The 13060-nt window shown below is 42.1% G+C and overlaps 1 protein-coding gene across 1 annotated transcript; it reads right to left on the bottom strand.

Annotated features, from left to right (window-relative positions):
- Nucleotides 1–11752: 11752 nt before the first annotated feature.
- Nucleotides 11753–12670, bottom strand: LOC309544039 (olfactory receptor 6C3-like; the record flags this gene model as incomplete). Its single annotated transcript, XM_082276429.1, has 1 exon — nucleotides 11753–12670. One exon carries the CDS (start codon nucleotides 12668–12670, stop codon nucleotides 11753–11755), a length of 918 nt encoding a protein of 305 aa, XP_082132555.1.
- Between the last annotated feature and the right edge of the window lie 390 nt (nucleotides 12671–13060).

Below are 13060 nucleotides of genomic sequence, written 5' to 3' on the forward strand. Positions count from 1 at the left end.
ACAACAGTCTGTGTAAGGCTGTTGCAGTGAGGGACTGTGCCCCTGTGCACAAAGTCAGGTCCATAAAGACATGGTTTTGAGTGAAGGAACTCAGGTGGCCTGCACAAAACACTGATCTAAATCTTACTGAAATACAATATATAGGGGTGCAGTGGAAGAGCAATTGCAAGCTACCTTGTATTTAGCCGAAACTAATTCTACAAACACACTCTAACATTTTATGGAAAGCCTTAGCAGAAAAGTACAGGCTGTTATACCCATAACTGGTAGGGAACCCAACTCCAAATTTTTGAATTGGAATGTCCAACAAGCTCAAATAAAGCATGATGGTCAGGTGTCCAAATGCATTTGAATACTCTGTTTTTTTTTTACTAAAGCTGGTGAGTGCATAATCAGGCTCACTTCTGCATAGAAACAAATCAGCTTCCAGATTTTATTGCCAAAGCTAAAAGTGATACTAAAGTCTCATTTTTTTGTGTTTAAAAATAATAATCCTCCTCTTCTGGGGTCCCTCTGCATTGCTCCTGGCCTTTTCCTGCATCCAAATGCCCCCAGAGCAAGCAGCTTGCTATGAGAGAACCCGAGCCGAAGCTCCATGTGACAATTCAGACACGGAGCCGTGGCTAGGCCCCACCCCCTTTCTCCTCAATGAGTCAATGACTTTGATTGACAACAGCAGGAGCCAATGGTACATGTGACTCATTCCCCTCCCTCCCACAGAACAGCACTGGTGCTGTCAACTCCCAGTGACCAAACTGAGCAGTGTAGGGGTGAAAGGAAGCTAGGTTTGTGTAGCTTGTATGACCTGCATTAACATGGACCCACTGCTCTGCAATACATGGTGGGTTAATTTTCAAACTGGAATACCTATTGAATCCCAAAGCGTTCCGGAGTGTCACTCAGAGGGGTGGAGAGCCTTTGAATTGGTTTACCAGAAAACCTGGCCTTCTGGTGAAGCCAGTTTGTGGAAATTCTGACTCATCCTTTTTAATTGCACAATAATCTTTACTGTGACAATATAGTCCCCATCCCTAGGTCGCCATGCAACAGCACTAGCACTGCTCTGCCAGTGGGGAACCTCCTGAATGGGGTCAGCTTCAAGGAACCCACAGCTGTTAAGGACTGTAGCTCTACCTTGGAGACAGACTTCTGGGGAAGATAAGACCAGAGAAACAAGGAAGCTGAAAAGGATGGCTTACAGGCAGGTTGTAGGGACAGTGGAGCTGAGGAGCAGGTATTAGAGATTACAGATGGCTGCCAGGTAACAGCTCATAGCGGCATAAGCACAGCACACATGCATTTCCATTCATGTGTGCATGCTGTGTACCCAGGCTTAGCCACTTTTATGTATGGTGCTACTGAAATCTAGTGTATTTTTAGTAAAAAGTTCAAACTTTGTAATATGGAGTGATGTGGTCACCCAGCAGAGCCAGTAATATGGTTATCTATGTACAGGAAAGCAGGGTGAGGGTGGTACAGGAAACCAGACGTATGGTAGAGAGGGGGTGGTACAGGACAGCAGATATGTAGCACAGCAGAGAGGGTACAGCAAATCAAACATGTAGTAGGGTGGGAGTGGTATGGGAAACCGGGCATGTAGTAGAGCAGAGGTGGTAGTTCTGTAACAAACTCTTCATCGCTGATATGTGCCACTTCAGCAGCACTGTCTGTATTTACAGCTTTCTCATTCTCATCACTTTCCCTTTGTGTTCAGAATGCACATGGCTGGATCTAATACATGTACACATTTGTGCATCCAAGTGAAAGGCCTGCTCCCTCTTGTGTCTGGGATAGAAGACACCACTTCATTGGTCAAGGGTTCTGCCTAGTTATAAATGACCAAAGGCTTAAGCCTCGTACACACGCGTCGAAATTCGGCCGGGAATTTTCGTCCGACGACCGATCTGCCGATTTTCGGCTTGTTAGTATGATGCTTCCGACAACCGACTCCGACTTTTCGGCTGAAAAAAATCTGGTGTGCAGGCTATAAAATTTTTGTCCTCCGCCAAAACACCTCCGATTTTCCTGCAGTCAGTACAGATTTCGACAGGGAAAAATCTTATGAGCAAGACTGGGCATGCTCAGAGAAGAAAGAACACAAAGAAAGCAAACCAACACATGACATCACTTCTGAAGTAGAATTTTGTCGTGCGGGAAAATTAGTGTGCAGTCTAGAGCACATTCCAACCAATAAAACACAACTCTGGACAAAAGACGGACGACCGGTCGGCGGAAATTCGTTGCGTGTGTACTAAGCTTTACTGTTGCAACTCCCAAAATACACTTAAACACAGGCTTGGTCTCTGGAGGTAGGCTCTTCCCCCAGACACATGAAAGAAAGAAAGGAGGGGCAAACACCTAGTGCATTACCCGTGAATACCTTAAAAATGTTTTAATAAAATGCCTTCTCCCAGACAACCTCCACAGTCCCTAAGTGGATTTCCACTAGATCCATCTTCTCAAACTTCAGAGATACCTTGTCCCCATTCACTCTAGCCTAGCCTAAGATCCCTTGTCTGCCTTCACTCAGGCATAGCCTAAGGAAATCTTCAGAACTCACTTTACTTCTTCCTAGGACAGAGTGGATGCCAGACAAATCCAACCGCCCAACACATAACAAAAGAATGTCCAGTCAGGTTCAGATAAATTAAACTTTACTCCAAAAATTATGATTGTGATTGAACAGTTGATAAAATAAAAAGAAACAATTTTATCATCTCTAAATCATTGGTATTAGAATCTATACTAAATGATGAACAAATTATTGCCTGGTTTTTCAATCAGTGTCCAAAAATAGGGAGTTTTCTCCAACCTCTTTCTAGTTCTGCCATGTTCAAGGGTAATTCATCCAAGAGATACAGCTCATGGTGCAGCAAGGTTTCTGGCCCATTGAGACAGGGGATTCCCAATCACACACTCTGTGAGTCACACTTCAGAACCCTCTAGCCCCACTATTTTATGTGGCTTTTATTTCCGAACTCATTATTGGTAAAAAGGTTTACACAGATCATGATTGTCAAGTGCTCCATTACTGAGATTGTGTTGTCGAGCTACTATTTTTAAACCAGGTACAGACTAAAAGCTGCCGCAATGTAAACTGAAACAAATACATGATTTTACTAATAAACAAGACCTTATTGGCTGTATTTCTGTACCTATTATGATGAAACATCCTTTAGATACAGAATGTTTAAATTAAATTGTATATTAGGCTAACAATATGCCTCTTATAAGACCACGATTATTTTAAACTGATGCCCTGCAACTTAATAACGTACATTCTCCACCTACAATGGCTTGCTAGAAGCAAAGCAAAAAAGGTATACCTGGACATTTTTTTGAAAAATTTAGAACTATGCTACTATTTTATGAATGAAATAAGCCACTGAAATGGAAGTCTATGGGGCCACCAATGAGTATTTCATGAAATACCTCAGTATAGACATGTACCCCCTGATCACCGGACCATTTTCCAGTTCTCAGCGCTATGATATTTTATATTACAATTACTCAGTCAGGCAACAATGTACACAAATGGATTTTATACATTTTTTTAGATAAATAAAGCTTTTTTTAAAATAGATTTTTATTTTTACTGTTTAGGCCCGTTTCACACTTTTGGGACCTAAAAGTCATGCGATTTTGTCGTGATTTTTTGCCACAATTTTGACTGGATTTGAAGCAATGCCTGTGTAATTTTGAGGTCTCTGGACCTCCAAAACTGATGTAGCTCCCTCCTGACACATCAAAGTCGTACCAAAGTAGTGCAGGGACTACTTTGAAATAGTTGCGACTTGAAGTTGTACAGATATGAACGGTACTCATCAGAAATCATGGAGTACAACTTGTCATCCGACTTTGCAGTTCTAAGTCACATGACAAGTCGTGAAAGGGACCTAAAGGTAAAAAAAGACAAAAATTTTGAAAAAAAATCTTTCCCTTAATTTATGTTTTAAGACATAGCAAAAATAAATGCAATGACAGTACAAATACCCCCCCCCCAAATGACAACTTTATTGAACGTAGACATCCAAAAGTGATTTTTATTGTATGCCACTATTTTTTTTTTAAATGAAGACACATGGAGCTTGGTATTAGTACACCAGATAGATTAAATACACAGGGGGATAAGAAGGTGAAGGGGATAATGCTTCAGTGCTTTTTGGTTACTGACCAAAAAGGGAGGCACGTTTGCTAACTGCAGCCTGTGTTTACACTCTATGATCCTGTGATTGGTCACAGAGATGACATGGTACAGAGACACTCTAATTGACTCTGTACCTTTTGTCAGTGACCTTCTCTGTGATCAGGCATGCAGAGGAGTGAGTTCCCAGAGAATGTACCCGTACATGGGACTGTACACAAACAACCAACCTGATTCCACCCCACAATCACCATCTGATCAATCGTGATAGTAAAGAAAACCATGAAACTGAAGCCTAGTATCTGGTACCTGTAAAAGTCCAGACCTCTGACCAGTGCAGTATAATATCTCCACTTCCTGTTTTTGGTCCATGTACCAAGCCCAATACTTGACACAGAGCCCCTCTGTTGTCAAGCTGCCCATTGTCAATGATGTTAATGAAGTTTCTTTTGAGGGAGTGGAGCAGAGAATGTAATGAAGAAGTTAGAATATGCCTTCTGATATTTGATTGATGGAAGGGAAAGCAATAGTTATAGAAAAATGTTGGGGAATAATTGTGTTCTGGGACTGGTAGTGTCCATCACCTGGGGAGCAGTATAGCTGTATTATAAGAACTACAAAAGCTGTATTAACAGACTGTTTATTGTAATACAGTGCATGCTTGGCACAGCAATACTTTCTTATCTCCATAATAATAATAATAATAGTCCTTGATAGCTGTAAAAGGCAGACTATTATGTATAATACAGAGACCATCTGTTAACGTAATTTCAGCCTGGTATATTTAAAAGTGTATCTCGGTAAAACTCCTGGTGGTGGGACATTTTTGCTGCTCACTGACCAGCAGGTGGCGCTTTTGTCATACTCCTGACCTTTGCACCTTGTGCTGTGTGTTCTACTCCTGACACATGATATATAGTCCTGACCCATTGCACTGGCTGCTACATAGTTCTCAGCTGTTTTATTGATGTTTAAAGCAGTATTAAACTCAAAAGCAAACTTGTACTTTATTGCAGCTTACCAATTCTTAGATGTTCTTTCTTTATTTTTTACCTGGTAATCTGACCAGTAAGTCTGTTGTGTAAAAAAAAAAAAAAAAAGCTCTCTTGCCAATATATAAGTTACATGGATGAGACAAACCATTTACCACTGGTAGGGGTGCTTATAATTGTCAGCTTTTATTTATTCATGTAAAACCTTTATCCCAAAAGGAATTCCTCTATGTTGCTTATCATTTTGAACTTGAGTTATTTAGTGGGACTGCTTCCATAAAAGTGGAATGCATGCGCTTGCCACACTGAGAAGATGCATGGTTAGAGAGGCCTTAAGTGTGAGCTGGAGTTTGGCTTTAATTTGTTAGTGTATTTAAATCGACTAGTACATCTAACACTCCCTTCTACCCAGACTAACGATGCTGCTGTCCAAATGTGCCCCCGCTGCTCCTTAATCCTGAGCGGGGGCATTGTAATACAGGAGGTGTCACCAGATCACCAGGAGAAAACAAGGAAAAAGCCCTAAAAAGAAAAATAATGAAGCCACTACATCTAATCGGTAAGCTGAAATAAATTACATTTTTGGTTTGGGGTTTTATACCGCTTTAAGGTGCAAACTGAAAGCGTTGGCAATATTCTGTGCAGAAAATTCATGTGTTTTGATTTTAAAAAAATTGTACTGAAGGATATGTATGTCTGTAAAGCCCCGTACACACGTACCGATTGTCGGCCGTAAATATTCGGCAGCTGACCGATCGGCCGATTGTAGGCTTGTTAGTATGATGTTTCCGACAGCCGACAGCGCATTTTCGTACGGACAGAATCTGTCGTGCAGACTTTAAAATATTTGTTGGCCGTCACCAGAACGGCCGATTGTTCGCCAGTCAGTACAGATTTCGGCCGACAGACAGCAGATTTGCAAGACTGCTCAGAAAAGAAAAAAGACAAGGAAAGTTAACCATCACATGACATCACTTCTGCAGTCGGCTGTTGTTGGCCGACACAATTCGTGTGCAGTCTTTTGCAGTTTTCAACAGACACGACAGCCCTGGACAAAAGACGGCCGATTGTTCGGCCGACGATCAGTACGTGTGTACGGGGCTTTAGCCTTTCATTTGTGGAACAGTAATTTGTCAGTACGAGTAAGGCCCCTTTTACACAGGCTTTCTGATCAGGTCCGCCTGTCAGTTTTTTCAGGCGGACCTGATCAAATGCTCCATGCACCTCCAAGGAGCAGCGGATGTCAGTGGTGACACCCGCTGCTATCCGATCCGATCCTGTCCGTGAAATACAGATGGATGGAAACCCTATTTTCCATCCGTCTGGAGGATCGGATGAAAATGGACAGGCGGTCGGTTTTTATCCGATCTCCCCATAGAGGAGAGCAGGGATCTGACAGGTTCATCTCTGCATAGTGAGCAGAGACATACCTGTCATCCACCTGCTCAGCAGGGAACGGCGGATCGATCCCCGCTGAGCAAAACAGAGTCCACCGGGCAGAAAGCCCGTGTGAAAGGACCCTAACTGTGTAGAGCTGGGGGGTCAGCAACCTACTGGAAGGACCCTAATGTGGCATTCACACGTGGTGTATACTATAAGAAGGCTCAGACTGTATCAAGCCACAGTCAATATTCAGTATGATCTAACCACACACCCTACATGGACCACAAGTCCTCATCTCACTATGGTATCCCTCTTTTTCAAGTTGTAAAGTTGGAATGTATGCAGTACCAATATACTCACAGCACATACAGAAGTTAAAGTGATTGTAAAGACTTCTTCTTTTTTACATTAAAATAAAAAATATGTCCTTACCTGCTCTGTGCAATACCATCGGCAGTGTGGTCTCCTCCTCCTCTTTTTCTGTCCCTCTAGGCACTGTCTGCTCCCACTGTCCTGCAGGTGTCCCCTCAGCAAGCTGGCTCCTGCTGAGGGGGCACCTGCACAGGCATGCTCCCAAAACCAGGCTGTGTGTCATTGCAGCTTAGCCACGTCCCCCGCTCTTCACATGGATGACTGCCAGTAGAAGGAGCCTGTGGCTGCAGAATCCAGGAAGAGGGGACAACAGCTCTGCAGACAGGACAGCGCTGGATCGGTGGAGGAGTCAGGTAAGTGCTTAGGGACGGTGGGGGGGTATGGCGGTGGAGCATTTTTTTTTTATCTTAACGCATAAAATGTATTATGGTAGAAAAATGCTTCGACTTTAAAAATCACCTTAAGGTTAAAGTGTATGCAAACCCTAACCAGGGGGGTGACAATAGCCATAGCAGCATGCACAGTCGCTATGGAGCTTTGGGGGAGCATTGCAGAGGTTGCAGATGAGACCAGATATACAGGAGGAGGCTGAAGAATGGTTATTGGTAGTCACAGATCCTCTTTGTTGTTTGTGCAGTAAGGGGAATTTGTGTAGTTTTCTTAGTAGTGCAGATTTATCATAAACTTGTCATATTTATGAATAAAGCATTGCAAGTATACAGTCAAACTCTGGCATTTACTATAATTCAATAGGCTTTTGGCTGCCTGGGACCCAGCCATAGAGCTGACAACTTGAAGGCAATATTGGCCCACGGTTGGAACTCTTCTCTCTATTATTAACCACTTTTAGACCGGAAGGTTTTCTCCCTTAATCACCAGGCCATTTCTTGCGATACAGCACTGCGTTACTTTACCTGGAAATTTGCCAAATAGAGATTTATTTTGGTGGTATTTGATCACCTGTGTGATTTTTATTTTTTTGCACTAAAAAAAGAGCGACAATTCTGAACCCCCCCACCCCAAAAAAAAAACAAACAATATTTTTTGCTATATAACATTCCCAACAAAAAAAATAAAAAAATCTAAATGTTTCATCATTTTAGGCCAATTTGTATTCTGCTACATATTTTGGGTAAAAAAAAATCCCAATAAGTGTATATTGATTGGTTTGCGCAAAAGTTATCGCGTCTAAAGACTTGGGGAAAGATTTATGTAATTCTTATTTATTTTTAATTTTTTTACTAGTAATGGCGGCAATCAGCAATTTTTAGTGGGACTGCGACATTGCGCCAGACAGATCAGACACCTAACTGACTTTTTTTACCCTTTTTGGAGGACCAGTGACATTACTACAGTAATCAGTGCTAAAAATATGAGCTGTTACTGTAATAATGACACTGGCAGGGAAGGGGTTAACACCAGGGCAGTCAAAGGGTTAAATGTCTCCTTAGGAGGTGCTTTCTAACTGTGGGGGGGGGTGTATTTACTGGATGAACATAGAGACCTGTGTTCCTAAATAAGAGGAACACAGGATCCCTGTGTTCATTACTGACAGAACAGTGGTCTGCCGTGTTTACAACAGCAGACTGCCATTTAGTCTCCATGGGGAGCGATCGAGGGTTCCCGGCGGCAATCACGGCCGCCGGACCCGCTGATTGGCTCCCCCCTGTGGTGAATGGGCGTGTGCACGCTCCCACTCGCGGTCCCGCGAAGTGGCGTACAGTAATGCCGTTTTGTGGGGCAGAGCCAACCTGCCGCAGTATATGTACTGCTGGCGGTCGGCAAGCAGTTAAAGAGTTAGTTCACCTTTATCAAAAAACTGCCTTTGCAGATCAGGGGCACCTGTAGATAAAAACAAAGTGTACAGTTCTGACTAAAGTTGAATAATGCCATTTTAATACTGTATGTGTAGGCCTTTTACATACCTACCCAGACATCCCAACCTGCAAAAACTAATTTCAGGGAGGTGGCAAAGTTATTTCAGGGAGGTGGCACTTCGCACCGCCGCACCCCCCCCCCCACGCACACCGCGCCCCCCCTTCCCAATTTAACACAACCACACAGAGAATAATGAAATGAAATGTAATCAGTATACCTGGTCACTGTGGTGCTGGCCTGGTCACTGTGGTGCTGGCCTTGGTCACTGGTGCTGGCCTCTGGGTTAGGTCACAGTCGGTTTGAGGAGGTAATAAATACATACAAATGCCTGGCGAGGTCTCTCTGTGCAGTCAGTCAGTGTTGTGGCCGATCCGATGGCGCGCGCCAAACTGCCTCCTGGAGTGGAAGCATGCGGCTGAAGTAGAGAGCAAAGCCGCTGCTTCCTCTCTGCTGCTCCTCCCATAGGCGGAGTGCATTTGATATCACTCCGCCGTGAGCTGGACCTACAAAGGTTGTAGCAACTCCGTTCTCACACACTGCAGGCTTGAGACTGAGATAACTCACACTCACTGACACTGACAGCCGGGATATTGCCCTGAGCTTGCGGGTGTCCGTGAGCTCAGGGCGGAAAGCAGGAGACTCCCGCGACTTGCGGGGGACTTGAGATGTCTGCCTACCCAAGCTTGACTGGAATACTCTAATTACGTTGCAAGGACGTTGCTAAGTGAGGCCTAATCTATACTGTTCACCTCCTCTATCACAGGAGTGAGCTCTTTCTCTGATTCAAACCCCCTCACATACTCTTTCTCTCCCCTGACGAAGTAGCTCTAAGCTCAGATTCGAGAGCTCGCTCCTGTGATGGTGGATGTGAGCAGTGATGGCTAGGCCTCACTTAGCAACATCCTAACAATGTCCTGAGAGTATTCCAGTCAGGCTTTAAGAGGTAAATAAAATGCCTACACCTATAGCAAGGGCATTATTTGACCTTAGTCAGAGCTTTGCTGTTTGTTTTTATCTACAGACCCCCCCCCCCCTTTATCTGCATAGGCAGCCTTATTCTGAAGGTTATCTAGCCTTTTAAGTACAGCACTGAAATTAATCCTGTATGTCAAATAAAGGCTTCATCAGGCTTTAAAAATCCCAAAGTGTTTCCTCAGCTAAAATGGGCAAAAAACAAAGCAAAACAATTTAAATACATTTTTATTAGGCTTATAGTGTAATTGTGTTCAGGAGCACTAACAGTTATGTCATAATATTCCTTCATTTAAACATACTTTATATTAAGATCAATGACAGTAAGGATGTCACTGGGGGGCCCCATCAAGTTTTTGCTGTGGGGCCCCATGATCTGTAATGATGACCCTGACCCTAACAATTAATTTATTTGCTCACTTTTAGTTTGTTAAACACTTGATTAAAAGTTTTATATTTTATTAGGTGCATAAAAAAATGTACCTGTGGTGCTGCCAAAAACCAAGTGAGCTGATAACGTCCTATGATCTCTGTCGGGGCTGAACCCTTGTCAGTTAGCATTTGTGCAAACTCTTTTTGATAACAGAACATCTCATGCTATGTTTTGGGGATGGGGGGATGTTCTGTAGTCCTAACAAAATTCCTTTCTAGGGAGACAAAATTGCTCCTCCATAAATACAGTCTTGTCATCATAGAGCAGGAAGTGTATTAATCACCAGGTGAAAAAAAAGGGAAAGGGCCTTAAAAAAGAAAAATAATGCAGCCACTACCTCTAAGGACTGGTAAGATGCAATAGATGACATTTCTGTTCCTGGGTTAAAATTTGCTTTTATGCTTTAATACTTTCCACTTATCTCCCGCTGTCTTTTTCACAGATGGGGGTCTGTTCCCATGATGCCATTGTTCGATTGCTTCTTCATTATTTTTTTGCAGCAACACCTAAATGATAATATGAATGTCTAACATAGAGTTGGGCCTGTTACTGACTTCTGCAATACAATAGGGTATCCTGTCTGTCATACATACTAGTCTGGCCATTAACTCAGACTGAAGTTGCAGCACTAACCCCACTGTAATTAACTGGTTCTTCTCAAAACAGTACAGAGACCACCAGTCACCCTGGCAGCAGAGTCCATTCAGCTTATTAAATATTCTAGGGAATGCCTTTTTAAGATGTATTGCTTATAAAACTTTAATAGGAGAGGGACAATGGGGTATGGATTACACCAATAAGTCAAGACAAAATGATCCAAGGACACTCTTTTCTTACAAGCAGCAAGGTAACACAGTCTATCTCTCACTCCTGGGGACCATGGGGTAGTCTAGCAGACTGAAGCGGTCTAATAGCTCACTGCAGAAGACCATAACATTGTTTAAAGAATATCAAAGAGGTTTAGCAGACTGAACTGAAGCAGTCTGTAGCTTCACAGATGGGGACCATGAAATAGTTCCCATCACAGATAAAGGCTCTACTCACAAATCCTGACACAGGATAAGCCAATAGGTTCAGTCTCTTGGGAAGTAGTCCAGCCTCCCGTCCAGAAGTTCTCCAGGGGCAAATAGCCTTCTGAAGCTCACAAACCATTACCATACAGGGGAAGACAAGTCTGCACAGGTCCAGCCTATTTACCACCTTTCTGGACATCTACTGGGCACAACTCCCAATGGATTGGCCAAAGCATGGCAAATATTCAGATTGAATATATATATTTTCTGCCCTAAACTCTACACAGAGGCAGGGGGAAACATTTACATCCACGACCTGTGAAACCATAAACAGACCCAGGCAAACAGTCTTAGCTTTCCCTGAGCAAGCCATACTAAATTTGCCTAGCATCCTATACGAGAAGGGTGCTACAAAGTATTGTAAGACATTTAGCCTGTCACTAATATGTGAGTTCATAAAAGTTTACTTATACCTTAATAAAATGCAATAAAGATATAAAAAAAGAAAAAGACGTGTAAGTAAATATTATGTTTACTGGAGATTGTGTTCATAGTAAAGTTGTTTCTATCTCACCCTTCTTCTAAAAGCTGACTTCACATCTTTATTTTTTAAGCTATATAAAAATGGATTCAGCATGGGAACAATAGCAACACTAAATAAGGAGAAAAATTTTGTTGGGCCCAAGCCGTTACTTGGTATTGGATACTGTAAAATCAGAGTCATGTATAGCAGTGCGATGACCGTGAGGTGTGATGAACATGTGTAGAAGGCTTTACGTCTACCAGAATTGGAAGGTATCTTTAGTATAGCGATAATTATAAAAAGGTAGGAAATAAATGTAAGGCAAAATGGAGTGATGGTAAATACAATTATCCCTTGTATAAAGGTTAGGGTGTTCAAAACAGAGACATCACTGCAAGCTATTTCTATTACAGGAGCAATGTCACAGCAAAAGTGGTTGATTTCATTGGATGAGTAACAAGAGATATTAGCAATTAGGACAGGATAAGGAATGACTTGTAAAAAACCAAACAGCCAACAGAATGAAGCTAGCACATTACAAGTTCTAAAATTCATGACCAATTGATAGTTCAAAGGCTTACATATAGCCACATATCGATCAAAGCCCATGGCTGTTAAGATAAATAATTCAATGCCTGATAATGACCCGAAAAAGTAACACTGCATCATAAGTGCAAGGATTCCAACAGTATTATCTTGTGTGATAAAATTTACTAGGATCCTATGTAGGGTGACTGTAGAAGAAGACATGTTCACAATAGATAGGTTGGCGAGGAAGAAATACATGGGAGTGTGGAGGTGATGATCCAAGCTGACCAGGACAAATATGGTCATATTACCACAAAGAGTGATGATATATATAATAAGAACCAGAAGGAAGATCGGTACCTGCAGCTCAGGGGCTTCTGATATTCCTTTGATGATAAAATATGTAGCATGTGTCTGATTTACAACAATCATTTCAATCAAATAAAAATGCTTAGAAATGTTTTAACTGGACTTCAGAGGCAAAAATGCAGCTTTATGCAGTTCTGTTTTTAGTATACTGTGCATGAAGGTCTCTGTGGAGGCATCTTAACAGGTACTGTACATGAAGTAATGTAATCCATAGACTTCTTTATCCCACGATATGCATTTATCAGAGTTGAATCACTGATACCTCCTTGCTGCTCCTACATATGCACTGACTTCAATATATTCACTGACCACAAATGATTGATTGTAATATCAATATAATTGCACTGACTGAGAGGAACAGTAAAAAAACAATTACTCTGCCATACTGCTAAACCAGTCTTTAGAGGAAATGATCAAATATAATTTTACATTTACAAATATAAACTTCATATA

The sequence above is a fragment of the Pelophylax lessonae genome (genome assembly GCF_965119305.1).
Source record: "Pelophylax lessonae genome assembly, contig: HAP1_SCAFFOLD_704, whole genome shotgun sequence".
NCBI lineage: Eukaryota > Metazoa > Chordata > Amphibia > Anura > Ranidae > Pelophylax > Pelophylax lessonae.